The 21,221-nt window shown below is 33.9% G+C and overlaps 1 protein-coding gene across 2 annotated transcripts in view; it reads right to left on the minus strand.

Moving 5' to 3' along the window:
• Window positions 1-21,221, minus strand: part of CDH10 (cadherin 10) — a 155,057-nt gene that overhangs the window by 47,440 nt on the left and 86,396 nt on the right. For both annotated transcript variants that reach the window (XM_030813936.1, XM_003263183.2), the window contains exons 3-5: window positions 4,396-4,690; window positions 2,717-2,836; window positions 2,129-2,296 (exon numbers count right to left, since the gene is read on the minus strand). In XM_030813936.1, coding sequence (XP_030669796.1) covers window positions 2,129-2,296; window positions 2,717-2,836; window positions 4,396-4,690 — 583 coding nt within the window. The remainder of the gene's footprint in view (window positions 1-2,128; window positions 2,297-2,716; window positions 2,837-4,395; window positions 4,691-21,221) is intronic.

A 21,221-nucleotide genomic window follows, 5' to 3' on the forward strand; every position in this document is an offset into this window, starting at 1 on the left:
CACTGCACTCCAGCCTGCGCCACAGAGTGAGACTCACTCTCAAAAATAATAATAATAATAATAATAGTCATAATAATAATGAGACAAGATATGGGATGATCTAAAATCCTCTAAATGTATTGTACTATACATTTGGAGTTGGAGGTAGATTTAATTTACTTATTGAATGTGTCATTTATAAATGGACTGTATTTTAGACAGATGTGTATATATGTTCCTGAAAATGTAAAATATAATACTACTCCCAAAGGAAATTCATTACTGGTGAAATACTTTTTTTCTCCAGTAATAGTTTTGCTCATTGTGGATTATGCAATTAATTAGTTATGGTTTATTGTGCTGAATTTGCATGTTCATTCTCCTGGTAAAAGGCTCGAGCTAAGAGATGGTCAAAAATACATGCAAAATGTGAAATTTAAATTTTAAACAGCACACATCTTTAAACTTGTTCCAAGAAATATGCAGGATTATTATTGGTTTTATTTTTCTTACAAATATATTAAAGGTAACCTGGAGCTGAAACCTAATTATTTGAAAAAAGCATAAGCACATGCCTTGCCCTATGAGTTCTGGAGCCCAGCACCACACCAGCAGACCTGACGGGCATACCTTAAATATCTAATCGAACAACTGTCACAAATATATAGGTATGTGATTAGTCTGTTTAAGAAAATTCCATATGAATTTTGAAATCTTTCCAAATACATGCTTTTAAACAATTTAATAATTTGAATCATGTACTATTAATAAAGTTAGGTAAAAATAGTACAGAAAAGAGAAAAAATACTTTTATTTACTTTTATTTATTTATTTTTTTCTGAGACGGAGTCTTGCTGTGTTGCCCAGGCTGGAGTGCAGTGGCGCAATCTCGGCTCACTGCAAGCTCTGCCTCCCGGGTTCACGCCATTCTCCTGCCTCAGCCTCTCCGAGTAGCTGGGACTATAGGCGCCCGCCACCACGCCCGGCTAATTTTTTGTATTTTTAGTAGAGACGGAGTTTCACCGTGGTCTCGATCTCCTGACCTCGTGATCCGCCCGCCTCGGCCTCCCAAAGTGCTGGGATTACAAGCGTGAGCCACCGTGCCCGGCCGAAAAAATACTTTTAAAGAGTCAAAACAATGCTGTTAATTCTTAGACAGTAATTCCTCTGAGCAACGGTCTTTAATATAAAGATATAAATATTACAAAAAAAGCTACTGCCTTTAAATTTAAATACTTTTTCACAAGGTATTTAAAGTAAATTACAAACTAAAATGGAGGGGGACCAATTCAGAGGTTAATATTCAGCATATACTGAAAATTCAGGACATAGATGGTAGTCGAATATTTTTTTTTGTGTCACATTTCTAATGACCCTAATTTCTATCTTTAAGTATAGGATCCTTTAGCAAAGCAGAAAATTGGGAGTGTCCATTGAGACTTGATACCATACTCTCTAGTATGCGAGCAGACATGTAATCTACCAAATTTGTACAAGAAAGAAGAATAAATGCATGTGTTTTTATGGTCAGGAGCTAAAGGTTCTTAACCTATTCCTAATCTATTTTAAGAATTTGAGAGGTCAGTTTAAATAGATCTATGCATAGATCAGGAATACAAAATGTTGTACTAAGGTTGTCACTCCACACATAATAACATTAAATGCAAGTCAGATAGTTTTCTGAGGTTCTCCATCTACAGTGCCTTCTGGCTTAGTTCTTATAATTTGTCTAATTAGATTTTTTGTTGAAAAACTTTGTCCTTAATTTAGGATCCTCTTTATTTAATTTGAAACAGAAACAAACACATTTACTGTAAAATTATGACTTACTTTGTTTTCTAATAAACATTGTTTCCTTTTGTTAGCTGAAAGAAACAGTTCTTAAACTACAATTATAGATGCCAAGCTCACATATGAAGCGGTTTGGGATCATAGGTCTTCCTGTCTCTGAGTCAAACATGCTTGAAATATTCAATTTTATCTTTTGATAACACTGAATTCATCAGCATGTACACCTTTTGTTTATTTTGTAGCACATTTTCAATATGTCTTAAATGAATGACAATTGCTTTTTCTTTTTCTTTCTTTGTCTATCTTTTTTTTACTCTAAATCTTTTGCCCTGCAGAATGACCATTAAAGGGTGCTTACTCTGGGGGAAACGAGGTGGGTTGTCATTGACATCTGTCAGCGTGATGTTCACGGTGGTTGTCCCTGATAAGCCTCCCATCTGGCCGCCCATGTCTTTGGCCTGGATGACCACTTGGTATTGCTCTCTGTTTTCTCTGTTCATGTTCGGTAAAGCAGTCCTGATGATACCTTGAGAAAATACAAAAACTTCCATTATCTTCACTGAAATCTCCATTATTATTTTATTAAGTCCACAAAAAGTATTTTTAAGCTAGTGATTTTTTGAAAGACACGTTTTGATACTCATTTTTATTGTCTAGAAATTATAAAAGTGATTCTGTGGAAATATCATTTGTATTGTGTTGCCATTTCCTAGCAATACCACATGTGCCTAGAGTGGCCTAAGCCTGTATGTTAAAATATCTAAACAGAGGTTTCCATTAGTTCACTCTATCATTTAACTTTGAGTTCTTATATCTTTAAGTGTTGCATCATCACTCTTCTGTGAGTATTAATGTTAAGGTTTTGTTCTTATTCTCCCATGGTCTTTCTACTGATAAAGGTCATAAAGATGATCAAATGAACAAACAGCAATTCATGATTCCTGACCTGTTTCAGGCTCCACAGAGAAATAGGGCTGCCCTTGAAGTATGCTGTAAATGACTCTGGCGCTGTTCCCATATGAAGGGTCATCGGCATCTGTAGCTGTGACTTGCACCACAGAAGTACCTGAAGTATCCAAATTCAGCTTAGTTCTGCACAGTACCAGAAGGAGGAGCAAAAGCACTGGTTTTCATTGAAGACTTGAATGATTTCTGGCTTTAATAATGACCTCTTAAAGAAACTTTCATATATAATTTGGATGAATATGTAGATATATAGTGTTATTACAGGTAAACTCTGAGTTCGAATACATAATATTTATTTAGTCAACATGTCTATTTTTATGCATGCAACAAATAATTCTAGTATATCGAATATAATAAATATAGTCACTTTACAAATGCTCAAGTTGGATATTGAAATTCATTTTCACATAATAGATTTGTTTTGTGTAAAGGGCATATCTAATCACACAGGAGTAAGTGTGTTCTTCTTCCCCCTCTCCACTAATTAACTCTAAAAATAATTAACATCTGCTCTAGAATACAATTTTATGAATAGATTAAATTCTAAATTTAGAAACAATTCAACATGATCCCAAGTTCCATGAACTACTAAAATCTATTTAATAAAGTTCAAGATATTTAAAAGGACTTTATAGTGAGATGAATGCCAAAAGTTCTTGGGATTTAATGAAGTAAATATTAAATAACAATCCCAGAACAATGCTTTTGAGAAATGCAGAGTCTGAAAATGTGCAATTATAACTGTTACAAGTAAAGAAAAGCTTCAGATTTGTTTAATCAGTTTAAACAACTTCACACATATTTGAGAAGTGTCTATTCTCCTACCGAATACAAAAATATGCCTCTGAAAATGTTATCGCTGTTCTCTGATGCTTTGCATTGCCTGTCATTCTATATCTAATTTAAAACATTAATGCAGTTTTAGTTTTCTTGGTCTACAGATACATCTCCCATTTATTTACACTGAAAAGAGAAATTCTATTTTCTCGAATGTTATATTTCTACTTTTTTCATGCTTTATGTTTTACAGGTTCCACAATCTAACTTGGTAATTCTGTATCTGTATGTATTTAACCATAGGTTTTCAACTGGTTTTTTTGAATATAAGATTTCAAAGAATTTTAAAGATACCAGCAGAGTTTTATATATAATAATTATAATGATAGGATATTTTAAGATATTTAATAAAAAAGAAATAATCTAATCAATTTCCTCAGTTGAAATATGTAGATAGTAGATATTCCAGACGAAATCTTTTGGTAAATTATGTCTAGAGTATGTGTGAAGATTATATAACCTCTATGGTATTCTAAATGTATTTATATTATATTTGGGATCAGAAATCTATACAACTTTTATCTGAATCCAAGGGACAAAAAACAATTTATTTTCACAATTTCCTACTGAATTTCAATGATATTTTCTTTATTTTTGAGGAGAGTGTCTACCTATATGTATTATAAAGATTCACAAATCCGTAGGAAGTGTAAATTGCATTGATCATTTTTTTTGATTGTCTCCTAAAGAAAAAATAAATAAATATGTACTCATGTTAGCAAATCAAAGAGGATTTCAATTAATTGATTATACTATTATGAGAATTTCTTGATATTTAAAACACTTTTTGAATACCATCATAAACATTGTAAATGAACTTACCTACAACAGACATTTCGGGAACACTAGCTGTGTAGATTTCTTCTGGGAACGTTGGCTCATTGTCATTGATATCATGAATTTTGATCACAAACTCTGACTCTGGCTCTACTGGCCTCAGAGTTCTTCTGTTAATAGCTTGTGCACGTAGAGTATAAAAGGCCTTTTCCTCCCTATCAATTCGTCTTGTGGCATGAATATCACCTGTTTTTTCATCAATAATAAAAAGAGTACCAGCTCCATCTCCGGATAAGATATATTTGAGTGATCCATCTCCTTTATCTTGGTCTGAATGTAGCTAGGGGAAATAAAAAAGAGTATATCCATGATAATTTATAAAGGTACATGATGCTGAAAGAATTCACAGAAGGTCTTTCACGTCTCATCACTGAGCAATGGGGTCGGCTATCCTAGTTCTTGAAATGAGAGTTGAATAAGTTTGATCACACTCATTTATACACTTTAAAGAACATGAATAGCCTTTTCTATATCAGGATAATTTTTATTCTAAATGAAAAAATGTAATAAAATTAAACCAAGCTCCTCTCTTTGCTTGGTAAATATTCATTTTCATGGGCAAATAAATTCTGTCCCAGATATATCAATCTTGATAGGTGGGTGTAAACACTGCTCTTTCATCTCTTTCTGTGAATGAAAGATTATTTTATTCTTAAATTGTGCAAAAAAACACATCTGCTATAAACTTGTTGTTAGTTATCATATTTTTGTTGATGAATTAGTAATGTCTTAAGAACTGTAAGACAAGCAAAGCTGTAGGAGACAAAGCTCTTACTTTAAAAACAACATACATTATTTTTTGGTTTATACAATAGACAGTGATTACCCCACAAAGATTTGTAGTACTCAGAGCAGATAGATATCTACATAACACATGTCTATATATTTTAAAGTTATAAATAAAATTAATGAACTATAAAATAAAATATGTTCTAGCCTCCTACCTTGTCAAATCTACCTTTTTAAAAACCTACAAGGAGAAATTCTGTGCAGGAACAAGGCAATACAAGGCCTGTGTCTTGCTCCTTTTCCTGAGCCTGTAACATAACCACACTGAAGCTTTGAGAATCACTTCATCACATCAAAGAGCTTTGCATGCCTTCATGTGGACATCTCAGCCCAATGTACACACGATCCTAGTGCAAATGCCAGTCCAGGAGTTCATGTGTCATGAACAAATTCCATCTAGGTTATTTTTCAACAGATGCCCTTAAGGCTAGCCAACAGGCTTAGGAGTACATGTACTACTGTACTAGTGACTGAGTCTAACCTTTGGGCAATTAACTTAAAGAAGAGCCTCTTCTAAGACCTAGAAGCAAGCTCTGGAATGTTTGGGCAGGAAATAATGGGCCCCAATGATCTTGAGAATTCTGGAAATGGACAGGCAGTTGCCAGATGGTTATACCTCCTGCCCCATATAGAATTCTTAATCTGAAAAGTAAAGCGTGGCCACAGGAAGAACAGATCTTGGCTTTGAAAAACATAAGAAGTGTAAGGTTTTTTTTTAGTGTTACCACCCTACCAATAAACATTTTTACATGCTAGAATCACAGTTTTATTATGTGCAATGAGATTATGCTTCAACAAATTTTTATGTTGTTACATGTTTGATAAGAAATATTTTTAAAACTGTAGATCTTAATTTCTACAAAACATTTATTATAACAGACATCATTATAGACATGTTTTATGTTTTAATATTTACATAAAATCTAGACATAAATCAGAATAGGCACACTGATCTACAGCCTACAGAATTAAGAATTTGAGACAATAATCTTCAATTATATGAAAAAATACATAGAGTTACATATTTACCTAAATAAATTTCATTTTTGCTCTTTAGACTACTTACACCAACACTCATTTTCATCTAATTAAGTGTAGAATTTTAAACTAATTACGTCCTATTTAAGAAGACTTTTGTTTATTTAATTGAAAGGTTCTTTTTTACTTATGAGAACTTATTTCAATAAACTTGCCCCTGAAAACATTTTTATGTAGACACCAAAAATATTTAAAATAAATAAAATTTTATCTGTATTTATCTTTAATGTATGCTATTACTTGTTATCACTGGGTCTATAAAAGCAGTCTACTTTTTGGTTAATGGAAGTAGTAATTAGCACCTAGCCATCAACTCTGGATAAAACTACATTTCTGGATAAACTACTTATTAATACAGACGTAATAGATTAAGAAAACTCCAAATGGACATATACTTTGGAGAAAAAGATAAAGAAGTCAGGTAACAAATAGTTTCTTACTACATTTTTACCTATTCATAAACAATAAAGTAAGGTTGAGAAACTCAGGAAATAACTCCTTTTAACTAAAAAGCTTTCCGAAGTAACATGTGACTTTTATCCAGGAAACCACTCTTAAAAAAAGTCAGAAGACTGATGCTTTACAGGAACTGAAAATGTACATAGTTGCTGGGAAACTTTCCAATTATATGCATGTGCAACACAGTGGCAATTTTCCAAGTTACAGATTTAAGCACTGCATATCTCTTGTTCTATCTGAGAATCAAAATAATTCAAGAAAAATTACTGATATTATCAATAATTTGATGAGATAATGTTATGGTTCATAGTAGACAGTTATATTTATTCTCTATGCATTCAATAATTTTAATTGAGAAATATTTGCTTATTCTCATAAGAATCGTGTACTTCTTAATCCAAATCAACAATTCCAGTCAGTTTCTGTGGAAGATTCAAACATTTTGTGAAATGGAAATTCACAAGACAGCCCCTGTAAAAGCCCTCAGGAATGAATGAGGATCTCTTAAGCTTACAATACCCAAATTATCAAAGAACGAGTAGAGGTTTGAACCTGGGAAATTTTTATATGTTATTAATTTTGCATTTTAGAAAGAACACTGCATAAATATAGAATATAGATTTGGAATGAAGAAGGATCTAAGGCAAGATAGGTGTCATTAAAACCTTTTCTCCTATTCTAATCAGTTAGACATGCGAAAAAGCTGCTAAGATGGTGAGATTTTAATTTTTAGAAAGCTCAGTTTTGGAATATAAATCACAGCAGGATTTATTATCTTCACTTATCCTACAGAGAGTGAAAATTAAATCTTATAATTGGACCACATACTGTGGGAGTTTCCGTGGGATTAGAAAATTGAACATGGTAGTAGGGAACCAAAGAGATGGAGTTTGCAAGTAGACTGTGGTTTTGAGAATGAGAAAATGAAAGGATTTCTACCTTCACCAACGGGAATATAATTAAGAGAAGCAAATTACAACTAAGAATTTATACAGCTTGATCCTAAGACAACAGAATTACTATACGATTTACTTGAACCACTAGAGCTTGTACTAATGATAATGTGCATTTAAAAAGTCACAGAGGGAAACAGATGATCACTAGCCCTAGAATAAAGGGCAAAAAGGACAGTATTTGAGGGCATGACATTAGCCTATGTTTAATGAAAGATGGTCTTTGAAAACATACTAGATACATGGACAAGTAAAGAAACTACAAGAGATATTCACTGTAATAATGAGATTATGTGGATAATCTCATTGCACATAATAAAACTGTGATCCTGGCATGTAAAAATGTTTATTGGTAGGGTGATACAACTAAAAAAAACCTTACACTTCTTATGTTTTTCAGTCAAGATCTGTTCTTCCTGTGGCCAAGCTTTACTTTTCAGAGTAAATAAAGGAGGCAGAAAGATGAATTTCCAGATCTCCTGAGACTTGGGGAATAGCTCTTCTTCTAGATGAAACTGATGGGACACAAGAACTAAGTAATAACAGGTCTATTGATATTGATGATTTCCTAACAGTTACAGAAACAGACCAAAGGACAAAGTTCTTGAGTTATAGTCCCCTTACTAAGCTTCCCATCTTCTTTTTAAATATCTCTTTATTTTTTTAATTATCTCTTACTCTGCATACTTTCTCAACAGATGTTCTGGTATTACTACCTTCCCTCATTCTTTGTGTGTCTGTGGCACAATTTTATTTCCTATTCCAATTCATTCACTGAGTAATGATCAGACAAGGGTTAGTCTTTATAACTGCAGCTTTCTCACAACTCTTCCTTTTTTATTTGGATATCAGGTAACAATACTTGGATTTAAAAACAAACATTTTATTGAACAAAAGAGTTTACATTGCTGAGAAGTTGGGATCAATGGGTCACACGCCAAAAAACTAAAAGCATCTACTTTGAAAGATATGACTTATATATTGATTTGTGTTTTATTATTTTATTATGTGAGACATTAAGTTTTCTTTAAACATAAAAAAATTAGATTATTGTGGTTTCAGTTCCTCAGTAACACCTGTTCTTCAGTGTGAAACATTTGTGTCACACATTTTTAAAAAGAATTTTATGTTAATACTGACCTTTTCTTTCCTTGAGAAAAGCCTATTAAAAATTCACAACCTGCTGTGTTCCTTGTAAATTCACAACCAGATAAAGGACATGGAAAGATACATGACAACTAATGAAAATAGAGCAACTGGTACTGCACTGCACATTTAAAAGTCATTTTCCCATTATTTAACTTTTTTATTCAGACAGGTTTAATTATAATACATTATTACATTTGTTTATATTGAGTAATTTTAATATTTAAAACCAAATGATAGATTGAATTTAAAGAAAAATTTAAACAAAATTTTTAATGAATGCCTGTTCACTTGAAATGTGTCAGATTTCTGCTAATTTTATAACATTTCTTGTAAAACATCTTTGTATAAAATGAAGTTTATAAGCTAAAGCGGTCTTGCAGCCTATCTAGTTTAAGACCATTTTTTAAAAATTATTTTTAAAGAGGAGGAAAAGAATATCTAATCAATTGTTTATCCAGTGGAAATGAAATAAGCTTACACTTAAGTATATGGACAATGTTGGTAAAACATTTTAGTTTTTATCTGTTCAGTCTGCTATAGCAAACTACAATCATGTGCCACATGAAAACATTTCAATGACAGATTGAATAGACAACAGCAGTCCCATAAGTTTATAATACTGTATTTTTACTGTACATTTTCTATGTTTAGATATACAAAGACTTATCATTGTGTTATAATTGCCCACAGTACTCAGTAAAATAACATGCTGTACAGGTTCGTAACGTAGGAGCAATAGGCCCTACCATATAGCCTAGGTATGTAGAAGGCTATACCATCTAAGATTGTGTGAGTACATTCTACAATGTTTGCACAATGACAAAATTGCCTAATGAGGCATTTCTCAGAAGATGAAGCTATGCATGATTGGACCACAGACTGGGTGGCTTATAAACAACGGAAATATACTTCTCACTGTTCTGGAGACTGGGAAGTCCAAGATCAAGGTGCCAACAGATATGGTGTCTGGTAAGTTTCATGCACGTCCGTGTGAAAAGACTACCAAACAGGCTTTGTGTGAGAAACAAGGCTGTTTATTTCACCTGGGTGCAGGCAGGCTGAGTCCGAAAAGAGAGTCAGTGAAGGGAGATAGGGGTGGGGCAGTTTTATAAGATTTGGGTAGGTAAAGGAAAATTACAGTCAAAGGGGGGTTGTTCTCTGGCGGGCAGGTGTGGGGGTCACAAGGTGCTCAGTAGGGGACCTTTTGAACCAGGATGAGCCAGGAGAAGGAATTTCACAAGATAATGTCAACAATTAAGGCAGGAACAGGCCATTTTCACTTCTTTTGTGGTGGAATCTCATCAGTTAAGGCAGGAACTGGCCATCTGGATGTGTACGTGCAGGTCACAGGGGATATGATGGCTTAGCTTAGGCTCAGAGGCCTGACAGTAATGGCCTACTTTCTGATTCATAGATGATACCTTCTGGCTGTGTCTTCACATGGTAGAAGGGCAAAAGGTCTTCACTGAGGATCTCTTGCTGGAGCACGAATACTATTCATGAGATCTCCACCTTCACACCTAAGCGCCTCACAAAGGCCCCACCTCCTAAAACCATCACCTTAGGAGTTAGGATTTCAACATATAAATCTTGGTGGCGAGGCCACAAATATTCACACCATAGCAAACCTTTAACTCTTAATATTGATTCATTTTTAAGTTACATTAAATGAAGAAATATTACCAAAAAAATCAATCTACAAAGTACAGGAAATTTAAGTAATTTGTTAGCAAAAGGATAACAGATAAAATATTTTACTTTTATTTTCACCATTGGCTAGAAGAAAAATAAAGAAAAAATTTAAATAGTGAAAAAACCGTATCTATCAATAGGCACTTATATTGCTTATATTATTGTGAGATTATTTCTTATTCGGAATATTGATACCATTTTAGATATTGGTAATTGTTGGTATTTGGTTTCATTCCAAAAACTGGAAAAGTAGAGATAATTAGAATTATCTTTGTAGCACTACATTAGAATTATGTTTGTAATAGATAGACTAGTTTTTAGAAAGATAAATTTTGATGAATGAATCACAACGATTATAACATTCAGTATCTGAGTCAAACAATTTATGCTAAGTCTTTACGTACATAAACCTGAAAATAACAAAATTGTTGAATAGATTTTTCAATTTACAGTGATAATTTATGCCTGATTTTCTTTCAAACAGCCAAGGTATTTTATATTTGTTGAAAAAAATGTAGAATGTGGCAAATATGCCATCATCTCCTGGTGGCATCATTAGTATTCTGCTCTAATTGCCCCAGTTGATAAACATAATATTAAGTGGAAAATAAAACAATGAATCAAATAACTTTAAATTTGCACCCAACAACAACAACAAAAAAACGCGGGTGAAAAATTGTCTGGTATCAGAAAGCAGCTGAAAGCATGCCAAAGACAGCAAACACAGTCTGGTCAGAAATAAATAAATAGTTACTGATGTTGTTGGGCCTGAAGAAAAATGAGGAGAATGGGAGAAAACCTTGAATTAGATGGAGTATGGGAAGATTATAGAGTAATGGCAATATAGTCCTCCAAGTGCAGTTTGCTCCCTCCAGAGCACTGTTTTAATACTAATGTACATAAAAACAAGACCAATTTCATGAATCTCGATAAAACAATTCTTCCTTCAAAAATGGAAGGTCGGGCATGGTGGCTCACGCCTGTAATCCCAGCACTTTGAGAGGCTGAGGAAGGCGGATCACGACGTCAAGAGATCGAGACCATCCTGGGCAACATGGTGAAACCCCGTCTCTACTAAAAATACAAAAATTAGCTGGGCATGGTGGTGCATGTCTGTAGTCCCAGCTACTTGGGAGGCTGAGGCAGGAGAATCTCTTGAACTAGGGAGGCAGAGGTTGCAGTGAGCCAAGATCACGCCACTGCACTCCAGTCTGGAGACAGGGCAAGACTCTGTCTCAACAACAACAACAACAACAACATGGAAATGGAGAGGGCAAATAAAGCTTAACAATGAAACAGATTATAAAAACAACTATAATAATTTGCCCATATATATTATTTAGATTGATAAGTACTTTTCTGAATAATTTCTTTCTGGGACCAGAGGCAAGTTCTGAAGATTTAAATGATGGGTGGGCACATATAGCTGCATAAATTAGTTCTTGGCAAAAAAGTTAAGTGGTTCATACTTCACATTTGACAGGGTTCCCCAGAGATTTCCTCCAAGAGGAAAAACGTCAATAGGATCTGGATTAAATAACTAGGGATTCCTCTTTCCCATTTAGTCTTCCAAGTCTGCAGCCTATTGAAAGTTGGCCTTGTGCTTGTGGCCACTTCTGACTAAAGTGTCCAATCTGGGATGGTCCTGGAGATGTAGGAGCTCTCTTTGAAGTCAACTTGAATTACTCAAGAATCTACAAGAGATCAGACTTCTTCATGAGAATGCTATATAATTCTAGAAGGCAGGTCGTGCTAAAAATGTTGCTATGTCACATCTTGAAGCATCTCAACTAGGATATATTTATTTGCTAGCATTGGAAAGATATTAAGATTACACTAAAGGCATTTATTTATTTCAGAAACACACTTTCACAGGCATTATCTGATTCTGAGGACAGAAATGTAAAAAATATATTTACAGGCATTAACTGCTTCGAAGGTCAACAATTTAAGTACATAACTTAAGGAACCCTCCTTGTAAGTTCTTAAGTGGTATATAAAACATAAAATAGACACATTATTTCTCATGTATTAGCTTATCACTTGTAAAGAGACTTATTGAGAAAATGATTTAGAGAAGGTTCATATTCTTTTAGAAGCCAGGAATCTTCTTATATTTTTGAAGATCACTGAATTATGAAAATTATCTCCTTGTGGTCTGAAAATGACATGGAACGTTTTTACACCTTATTTTTCCCCCACAACTTGGAGAAGTCTTCTTAAGCATCTTGGATTTACAATATAGAGATATATATACATAGGTGTCTAAGAAGTTGTTCAGTAAATTCACAACATTTAAAAGCAAGAGATTCATTTAAAAGATCACAGAAACACTAGTAGGAAAATATAACTTCTTTGCTATGAGCTATACAAATAGCTGAGAATCATTCTTTCCTCCCTTTCACCAAAAAAGGCACAATGACAGAAAATTTTAAAACCAAGTGAGGGCTCGGTGCAAGTATTCACTAAAGGAGTCTTTCAGGCCTGGCATGTGGCTCACACACCTATAATCCCAGTGCTTTGGGAGGCCAAGGCAGGAGGATCTTTTGAGGCCAGGAGATCAAGACCAGTCTAGGCAACACAGACTCCTCTTGACATTTTTGTTTCTTTTAATTAGCCGGGCATGGTGGCATGCCTGTAGTCCCAACTACTTGGGACTCGATTGGGACTCATAGGCAGGATTGCTCGAGCCCATGCATGCAAGTCACAGTGAGGTATGATCCTGCCATGACATTCTGGGAGACAGAGTAGAACTCTGTCTTCAAAAAAACTAAAAAAATTAAAAAAGGAAATATTTCTGTAACTGATCGAACGAAACTAAAAAGAAGTGATAGGAATTCGAAGGGTGGTATTTTTGGACTTTAAAAGGTTTGGAGACTTTGCTACAGAGACAATATTTGAAGGTCTGTGCCTCTAAGCCTTCTAAAGGTGCTTTTATTTTAGGGTGACAAACACATGACTGGATGCCTTGAAGGAGAAGGTCTAGACAGCAGACTACAGTCTCGAGGGACTATGGTCAAAGAGAGGAAAGAGATAAACGAGGTTGGATCTTTACATTTATTTGATTTTTGAGACACGAACTAAAATGAGTATTTTTTAAAAAGGCTATGAATGGTATCCTTGAAAAAAATTGTGTGTGTGTGTGTGTGTGTGTGTACAAAATACACGAACAATGCTAATGCAGTATCAGGGAGTACAAAGATTCTCTGAAATATAGCCAAACACCCTTAAATTAAAATAAAAATAAAATTCTTGTTCTAGGTTAACTTTCTGTGTTTTCCCCAACAAAAAGGAATTGAGAAATCAAGATCAACGCTCTCACAAGGAAAAGGGATTGCTCGATTGACTGAGAGATACTCATATCTTCATCAAATGAATATACCTATCCCCAAATATATCAATGTCATGCCTCTGTGATTTGCGTCCTCCCTCATGACATTGATTTATCCACCCTAAAAATTCATACTCATCTATAAAGATTCTATTTATCCAATTATACTTTTTATGTGTGTGTATATGTATATATAATATTATACAAAATTAAATATTTAAATTGTTTATGTATATATGTATATATAACTATGTATGTGTGTATACATATATAAATTGTGTGCACAAATATATACACATATAAACTCTTATAACACCTGTAACAATTTTGAACTATTATTTTCATAATTCTTCTGAAACTAAAAGTATATTTATTTTGAAAATAAGAACCAAGTTTTCTACTCTAGTGGACTCCAAACTTTTCACAGCACATAGTACATTTTCCTTTTATCTATTTTATTTATTGATAAAAGGAAATGGACATCAGAGTCAAATGTCAAACAAATAAAATAAAAAAGATGAGCAATGATTTTGGAAAGCCTGAATATTTTGAATGAAGGGAAAGAGAGCCAGAAGTTCATAATGAAACATGGGGTCAACAATTACTCTGTGTTAAAAGTATCAATCTGCACAAAGAAAATTTTAGCCTTCAAACTGAAAAAGATTGGGCTGTAAGATGTATAAGACTTCCAGTTAACTATGAAATTGGATCAGTGGACTATGATATATACATGGATTACCAGAGGACGATTTAAAATTTTTAGTGAACTGCTAATAATATAAATGCTAATCCAAATTTGCCTTTGAAACGGTAAGTTAGATCATTGTAAACATCTCGAATTTATCTTAAGTGTAGGATGAGGTAGGGAAGCAACAGCAGGCCAGCGTTCCCACTGACATCATGTAGAACAGCTAAATAAATCACAGAAAATCATATTGCCAGGGCCAAATTGCTATATAAACAAGAACTGAATAAACTGAAACCTGAGAGAAGAGAATTGTACAGATGTGAGCTGATGACTGGCAGCTGCTTTTTCCTGAGGGAATTTGCCAATTCTTGGCCGGGGGCTTGAAGGTGAGTATCTGTAACTGGCCAAGGAAAGGGCACTTCTAGGAGAAAAAAAAAAATAGAGTTTTTATGGTACTGGAGTAAAAATATTGGTAAACTGAAGGTCTTCAAGCACATTGCCAGTCTTCCCCAAAAGACTTTTGTTGAATAGAGTATGTAGGAGGCTAAGCTGAAAGCTTCTGAAAGCTGTAACATAATTATCCACATTTCCAGACTTGTGGTCCTTAGATTCAATTTTTTTTTTTTTAAGTGAAGAGGTGAAAGTTGGAAGTCCTCTAGAGATTATGGAATTGAACTTGAGGATTTACAGATACTTGTTTTTTAACCTAAGGGCATTCAACAATTCTCAGTGCCTCTAGAAACTAAACATACACACTTGGTCCCTTGACAAATGGCCATCGCTCAGGAGAAGAGGAAGCAGAAGATACATTGCTCTTCCTGTCAAGCGTAAGTGGCAAAACACACAGACAAATTCCTCCTGGTGATTTCTGTCAATTGTTGAAGAAGCGTAAAGCAAAGAAATGTTAAGAAATTGGGTCTCACAATTGTCGCGGTTGGCAAGTCCAAAATCTACAGGGAAGGGCAGCAGATTCAAAATTCATGTAAGCATTGATATTCCAGTCTTGAATCAGAAATCCACAGACTAGGCCACCAGATGGGAACCTCAGCAGGGTTTCTTTTCTTTTTCCTTTTTTTTTTTGAGACTGAGTCTTGCTCTGTCACCTAGGCTGGAGTGCAGTGGTGTGATTTCGGCTCACTGCAACCTTCGCCTCCCAGGTTCAAGCGATTCTCCTGCCTCATCCTCCTGAGTAGCTGGGATTACAGGCACCTGCCACCACGCCCCACGTATTTTTAGTAGAGCCATCTCTACTAAAAATAGAGACGTTTCACCATGTTGCCAGGCTGGTCTTAAACTCCTGACCTTGGGGGATATACCTGCCTTGGCCTCCCAAAGTGCTCGGATTACAGGCTTGAGCCACCGAGCCCAGCCAAGGGAACCTCAGCAGAGCTACTATGTTATAGTCTTGAGATAGAATTCCCACCAGTCATCTTCTTTTTTTTTTTTTTTTTTTTTTTTAGGAAACCTCAATCCTTGCTCTTAAGGCCTTCAACTGATTTGATGGGGCCCAATGGTATTATGGAGAGTAATCTGCTCCATTTGTTTACTGATTATAAATGTTAAGCAGATCTAAAAAATACCTTCATAGCCACAATAAGACTAGTTAGTTTGCTCAACTGTGTACCACATCTTAGCCAACTTGACATATAAAATTAATAATCAGAGTGATAAGCAAATAAATAATCTGATAAACAAAAAGAAAACTTTCCAGTAAAAAATAAGTCACTCTGGAGTCTTTGCGTACTTTATATATATTGTTTGGTTAAAAATAAATTTTACTATACATGCAAAAAAGCACAATTAGGGGATTAACATGCAAGAATAAAAGTAGAGATAGAAACCATATTTGAATAACAGATTTAGCAAACAAGGCTGAAAATAGCTATATTTAATATATTTAAAAATGTAAAACAGATGGAAAATAGGTAATAATTGAGATAAAATGAATCCAAAGAGCATTCTGAAACTGAAAATACAATATCTGACATTCATAAATCAACAGAGAGGTTTTAGAGCAAATTGGATACAGAAAAACATAAGTTTAATCTTTCAGAAGCCAAAACAAAAATTCCCAAGTGAAGTCATATATATATAGAATACACACAAACTGAAAGATGGCAGAAAATAAAAATATGAAAATGAAAATTACATAAGGTCATTGAATGCTTGTGAAGCACAATCAAAAGTTGCAAGACATGAAATCAGATTTCCAGAAGGAGAAAGGGTAAAAATGAAGTAGAAGTTGTATTCCAAGAGGAAATAGGTAAGAAATTTTTAAAAACTGGTGAAAGATTACAGCCTACACATTCAATAAAATGGAAGAACTCCCAAAAGGATAAATGAGAAGAAAATCACACCTAACCCAGTTATATTCAAAATTTTAAATACTCAGGACATAGAGAAAACTATGAAAGTACCTAGGAGAAAGACACATTAATGTCAAAGCAGCAAACCTGGGTAATAGTTGATGTTTCAGTAAAAATAACAGAAGCCAATACACAATGGAATGACTTTTTTTTTTTTTGAGACGAAGTCTCGATCTTGTCTCCCAGGCTGAAGTGCAATGGCTCAATCTTGGCTCACTGCAACCTCCGCCTCCTGGGTTCAAGCGATTTTCCTGCCTCAGCCTCCTGAGTAGCTGGATTATAGGCGCCTGCCACAACACCCCACTAATTTTTGTGTTTTTAGTAGAGACGAGGTTTCACCATGTTGGCTGGTCTCAAACTCCTGACCTCAGGTGAGCTGCTCGCCTCAGCCTCCCAAAGTGCTGAGATTCCAGGCGTGAGCTATCACACCCAACATGGAATGACATCTTAAAGCATTGATTAAAAAAATAACTAGCAGTATAACATTCTATATTGCATCAAAATAGGTTTCAAAGAAAGGTGAAATAAGTATATTTTTGGACAAAATCCAGGGAATTTATCCCAACAGGCATTCAGTAAAAGAAATATTAAACTGATATTTTCAGGCCTAAGGAAAATGATCCCAGATAAAATCACTGAAGGGAATGAAGAATACCAGAACAGCAACTATGTGGTAAATATAAATAATTGCTGGATATACAAAACAATAATAGCCATGTCTTTGGATATAGAAATAAAGTACATGAAAATAATACATAGAAGAAAAGGGGGCAAATGTTTAAAGTATTCTAAATTTCAACCAGTTTGTGAAAATACATTGAATTGTACAGTTTTGACATGTATATTTTTCAGTATAATTCTTCTTCAATACAAAGTTACCATCTTTCATGTCTTTCCACTTTCCATTTGACCCCACTACCTTCACCCACCATCAACATCCAGGCTTATACATCTGGCTATAAATCTAAAAAAAAAAAAAGATGTATTCCACCAAAATGGAATGTAAAGAAAACTACATAGAATAAGAAAACAAAACAAGCAAATACTAGGATTCTATAAATGTCAATATTTTTCCAAATTTATATCTATCTGTTTTACTTTAAGAACTAAAATTAAAATGAACTGTAATTCATTCAATTGAAATCTTCTCTATCTTTTTCTCACTTTCTTAGATCTTTATACAACCTCCATCCAGAGGCTGGAGTGCATTTTTTTCATTCATATTTTATATTTTTACAATTTGGGTAAGAATACTTGTCCTTAACAGAATGCATCATTTCCATCCTCCCCACAAATCAGTCCTTCTCATTTTACTAACCCGCATGATAATCAAGCCAATTTTTCAAAATAAAAACCTAGGAGTCATTGAGTTTTTCGCCAACTTTACTCGTTTATTCCACAAGAAAATCCCTTCTGACTTCTAATGTATCTCCAATTCCTTCTCACTGCCTCTGCTGTTCCCATTCCAACACAAATCATCCTAAGTCATCACCTCAGCTCTCATTTAGTCCCTAAGCTTCTTTTTCCATCATTCTATGGCTACTCTCTACCCAGCAGTGAGAATGATGATTTTTAAATGCAAAATTATGCATGGCACTCCTCTGCTCAAAACCCACCAATGGCTTCCCATCACATTACAATACAATCTAAACCCCTTAGCCCAATTTACAACATCCATACGATGTAAGCTCCTGCCTGTCACTTTGGCCTCATCTTTTTCCCTTCTTTAGCCATGTAAGCCTAAACTGGCCTTTCTGTTTCTTAAATATGCTACATTTATTTCTACCTCAGCCTTTTGCATTTGCTATTCCATTGAATGAGACTCACTCCCTCACTTACATTTTTATAGACTATTCAGCATTCCTCTTTAGTACGTTTATATTTTATTATTCCCTCTTGTTTCACTTGCTCTGACATATTCTTTTCAATTTTTAACAGATACTTTATATATTCTGATTTAAAAATTGGGTAATATATTACTACAAATATCTTCTTCAAGTTTGAGATATTTCTTTTAACATTGGTAACCATTCATTTTGTATTAGAGAAATGTTTAATTTTAATATAGTCAAATTTATCAAGCTTTCATTTTATGGTTACTCCTCTTTGTATCTTACTCAAAAATTATTTTTCTAAGCCAGTGTCATCAATATGGTCTCACAGTCTCTTCACTTTTATATCTCTAAAGCTTTTCTCTTGAAATTTCATTCACTTTCACCATGCAGATCTGCATTTGTGTGCACATGCGTGTGGTGTGAGCAACAGGTCTATTTTTAAATAAGAATTTACTAGAGATATTCCTTTAGTCATTGATTTTTAATTCCAATTTTGTAATGTAAATATGTCTAGTATGCCCATCATCTGCTTTAGAACCTTCTATCTGTTCCATTTACCTATTGGCACCAGTATTACACTAATAACATACTCTTAGTTTCTTAAGCTTTACAACTATTACTGATATCTATCCAAATAAACATACTTCCTTATCCATCTTTTAGAAAAATCATCTTAGGGTTCTTGGTCTTTATGACATGGATTTTTATTTATTTATTTTCCATTTTTGACATGGATTTTCTACATGGATTTTTAACATCAGTATGTTATCTTCTATTAAAAACAAAGCAAAACAATAAACAAGAACAAAGTATACTTGCAAAATATTTGATTGTGATTGCAATGAATTTACATGAAACATATAAGCACTTCTTGGTCTCAAATATACATATATCTCCATTTATTTAGGACATCTTAATGTCTTTCTCTATAATTTTACATTTTTGTTTGGATATGTAGCTGACTTTTGCCATATGAATTTGTGGGACTCTGTTAGCTTTCTAGAGATATTGTGCTATTGTGAATGAGATTTCTCTTAACGTATTCTTTTTATGAGAATAGTCACTTCTAGTGTGCAAAACTGTTATGTATTCTAGTAAATTGAAGAAAGGTCATTATATATGCATATTAATATCAATATAATAATTATAATCAATATAATAAATGGTTTTCATTAAATACCTCTGTATAATTTAAAATTTTCTTGTGAATTTTTCCTATAATCTGATAGAAATAGCTCACTACAGTATGTTGTTAGTAATTTTTTGTCTATTATCATATTGTTAATCTTCTTTTTCTGTTAATGTTTGATTGGTGCATCATTTTCCATTCATTAATTTCTAACTTTGTCAATGCAGATTTCCTTGTTAATATAGGCAATAATAGGTTGACTCTATAATACATAGAACTGATATTAGTTCTATTTCTCCACCCCTCAGTGATTAATTTTCCTTTAAATTCAATATTTTTGTCACCACTATTATTTCCTTCTTTCCTCATAGCTACGAATTGTCTAAATTCTTATTTTTCTGTGCTCCCTTTTATTTTTTTAACTGAATCACAAATTCTTCCATAACTTCTTAAATTTCCTCATCAATCTCCTGAGGATAAATGGGTTTCATCTTGTTGGAGATAAGATAAATCTCCCAGAGCCTTCTGACAGGTTCCAAAAGGGACTTTTCGTGATTCAAACTTTGTTTAGAGCTGTCATCCTGTAATATTTCTTCACCAGCATCTTAGGCCTCTCCAATCTCCCATGTTTTCCTCTTTTTTGTGTTTATTCTTTGATTTTAATGTGACAACAAAATGCTGGATGTACATGGACTCTCTTGTTGGGCAAGGCAGACAAGACTGAATATTATTTTTTTGAGAATATTGAACCGATCATTTCATTAACTTCTTCTTCTTAATATTGCTATCAAGAAATCTGTAGTCATTCTGATCTCTGATCTTTGTACAAGAGCCACAGATTTATTTCTTTCAGAAGCTTGTAGAAGCTTTTGTTTGTCCATATGCCTGAAACGTTCTGGTATTTTTCCTCGGTGTGTGTATGTATTTATCAAAATTGCAGAATGCTCACCAGGCCCTTTCAGTCTGCAGTCGCATGCCATTCTCTTCTGCGACAGTCTATAAATTTTTCATCGTCCCTCTGTTCCATTTTTCTTGTTCAGTCATTTTGGAATTCCTATTTATTAGATATTCATCCTCCTGGCTTTTCCCTTCAATTTCACTGTCCCTGGCTCCTACTTTCCATCTCTTTGTTTTCTTGCTTTACTTTGTAGAGCATTTTCCTGTTATTCTCCAAGCCGTCTATTGAAATTTTTATGATTCGTACTATATTTTTAATTTCCAAAGACAATTTTTCTTCTGTGTGAATTCATGTTTTGTATTATATATGTAGCACATAATATTTTCCACGGGTGGCTACAATGATACCTTCCACCCTATATCTTCTTTCAGTAACTTGCCATTCCATAATCAAGAGGAAGAAGTCTATACCCCTCCTATTGAAT

This window comes from Nomascus leucogenys, chromosome 6, assembly GCF_006542625.1.
Source record: "Nomascus leucogenys isolate Asia chromosome 6, Asia_NLE_v1, whole genome shotgun sequence".
Classification (NCBI taxonomy): domain Eukaryota; kingdom Metazoa; phylum Chordata; class Mammalia; order Primates; family Hylobatidae; genus Nomascus; species Nomascus leucogenys.